This window comes from Theobroma umbraticum, unplaced genomic scaffold (assembly GCF_002168275.2).
Source record: "Theobroma umbraticum cultivar Fairchild unplaced genomic scaffold, ASM216827v3 scaffold_12.1, whole genome shotgun sequence".
Taxonomy (NCBI): Eukaryota; Viridiplantae; Streptophyta; class Magnoliopsida; order Malvales; family Malvaceae; genus Theobroma; species Theobroma umbraticum.
The window spans coordinates 752238-754987 of NW_018397269.1; the positions used below are offsets into that span (position 1 = coordinate 752238).

At 37.2% G+C, this 2750-nt stretch overlaps 1 protein-coding gene across 1 annotated transcript in view; it reads right to left on the bottom strand.

The window, feature by feature from the left end:
- Positions 1 to 304: 304 nt before the first annotated feature.
- Positions 305 to 2750, bottom strand: part of LOC110425773 (senescence-associated family protein) — a 5980-nt gene continuing 3534 nt past the window's right edge. The window contains exons 7-13 of the mRNA XM_021440768.2: positions 2554 to 2622; positions 2300 to 2346; positions 2034 to 2151; positions 1877 to 1945; positions 1676 to 1779; positions 930 to 1005; positions 305 to 824 (exon numbers count right to left, since the gene is read on the bottom strand). Coding sequence (XP_021296443.1) covers positions 651 to 824; positions 930 to 1005; positions 1676 to 1779; positions 1877 to 1945; positions 2034 to 2151; positions 2300 to 2346; positions 2554 to 2622 — 657 coding nt within the window. The 3' untranslated portion in view covers positions 305 to 650. The remainder of the gene's footprint in view (positions 825 to 929; positions 1006 to 1675; positions 1780 to 1876; positions 1946 to 2033; positions 2152 to 2299; positions 2347 to 2553; positions 2623 to 2750) is intronic.

Here is a 2750-nt window from a genome sequence, read left to right on the forward strand (position 1 = left end):
TTTGTGGGCCAAAATGGTGAGCAAGACGGAAAAAATGTGATGTGGAGCCACCATTAAAGTGGGTCCATTTTGATAGTAATGTTGAATCCAATTTCAATCTGATTTGCAGCTCTGAGATGTGGGTTGTTGCTGCACACAAGTTACCTTGGGGTTTGCTTTACAATTGGAACCTTGCGGACATCCCTTGTCTAGTACTTACTTCATCTTCCATGGCCACCATATTTGTTTTAGCATTGCCCCAGAAAGAGGACATCTCCAAGAACACAAGGAAAATTACAAGAGGAAATAAACACATGAATAAGACTTCATTAATTAAGACTTCATTAATTAAGAAACGAGCTGGCTGATCTTACATAAGCTTCACACCACAAGGGATGAAATCACAGCTAAATAATTCTATTATGTTGAGCCAGCTGAGTATAAATTATGCAGCTGAGAGAATTGAGGGTTTTGGGTGGAGAATTCGGATTCAAGCAGTGCAAGATGTGCATATACTTTATCTTATGAAACAAGCAATTGGAAAGATGTTAAGAGGAAGCACTGAGATCTTAATGGATAGATGAACTTATCACTTCTTGTGATAGTAGAATTATCCTACATCTATTTAAACCTATGTGTAGATATCTACAGTATAATTCTTAAATTACGTCTTAGTTTTTATCTGCATCATCTTTGTCACCTTCACCATCTATTTCCTCTACTGGCTTCAGATTCATCATGAACCTCCAGTTATCACCTTCTGCAATTTCCCATTGTTTCTTTAGTTCATAGATTGCTTTGGATGCTGCGACAGCTACAGCTGGGTTGCTGTCTTCTGCTAGTCTCTGCAAGGATAAATCAGAAACATTGAAGTTGCCACCGTTATGGAAAGAAAAAAAAAAGGTACCTATCATCATTTGTATGAGGGTTAGAAATAAGCAAATTAGTACCTGCAATGCTCCCATGCCTGCGTTTCCGAGGGTCCACATGGATGGAGCTGCTGCCAGTGCATTAGCCAATGCTTGTCTGCACCAGTGGAACAAAGAGGATAAATGAATAACTCAACGATCTGGAATCATGTGTCAATATATCTCTAGAGGAGAGATATGGTTACCAATTAGGGTATGCCTCAACCACAGGAAGGGGTTAAATTTATTATTTTCTAAATCTATATATGAAACCTAGAGCCAAACACTTGGATGTGCAACAGAAATAGAAAGAGATAAATTACTTAACAGGACGGACGGAAGCAAACATTCAAGGACATCATATATCAAGAAATAGTCAGAACAAACCAAATGGCCAGAACACAACTGACAAGTGACAATCTCTACACAAATATGTGAGCTGATGCTCTAAATGAGAATTAGAATCATGAAATAGTGCAAAACAAATTCATATTATTCATCCTAAGTAGTGCAAGTCAGCAATTGAGATATAATCCAGCAAGATAAAAACTATAGTGACTTCTGGATAAATGTGGATGAATGTTCTAAGGTAACATTTCTAAAAGCTTGAAAGGGTTCGGTATTTATAAAAAAATTTAGATTTCCTGTCAGATTTCTTCTTTTAGGAAGACACGGCTTAGCGTTCCTATAGAGAAAACAGACACTAACACTTTATTCATGAAGGTGATTAACTAAAGTGAGTTACAATTCTAAATGAAAAACGTACATGCTATTGTTAGAAAGCTTACCTCGTACGGACATCCGGAGAACTCGAACACTCTGCCAGCAATGAAACACTGCTTTTACCATCCATTGCATCAAGATCTATAAGAGTTGTGATTAACAACTCCAGCTGCTCCAGAAAGGAAAGAGCAAGTAAATAAACAAATATTGAAACTAATGTTAAATCAAATGTTCATCAGATAAGGAATACAAGTACTCATTCAGACCTCTTCAGGATCCGTGTAGTCAATTCCATCAGCTTCAGAGAGTGCAGATGCTATACTCCAGTAAGCTTCCTGTACGTCATCATAAAATGATCTAGATGTTATGCTTCCTGATGCAACTGATTAAGGAAACAATAATGAAATAGCAATCAGAAAGGACCTGAATAGCATTAATGCGGTCAGTAGACACTTCACCATTAAAGAAATCAAGGGTCTTCCCATTTTTCTCAAGCATTATGTCATCAGCTGATAGTGAACCTTTTTCCCACTGTGCTGGACTGGATAAGACACAACATACATATGCACACAAAAGGTTAAAATTTTATGGCTTGAACACATGATACTCTTAAAACATTTAGAGAGGATAACAAAGTATTAAAACAAAAAACTGGGGGAAACTTGTCCATATACATTAAAGGAACTTACAACTTGTACACCTTGCTCACCATCATGTCATGAATATTTTTCATAAACTGCAATACCGTAAAAAAAAAAAAAACATAAATTCCATGGAGGCATAGACATTTAGGCATTATTCTTAAGCTTTGGGGCACATAAGGTTTATATATATAAAGAGCTGAGTGCATTATCCAACACCATAAATTGCATCTTTGATACATACATTATCCTATCACAACATAATCAGCATGATAGGCAAAATATATAATTGACCCTCTCACCTCCAAAGCCATTAGGGCATCCTCCATTGCACGCTGCTTAGCACGGAAGTCAGCACGGCGCAGATCAGCCTGGAAGAGAGCCAAAAGGCTACATCAGGGTTTACTACCTCCTGTATTGTTTTACTAAACTACTAGTAAACTATGTTTTCAGACACAATTCTAAGCACTTTTGCAGATCGTTTAATTTCTGCCTTCCA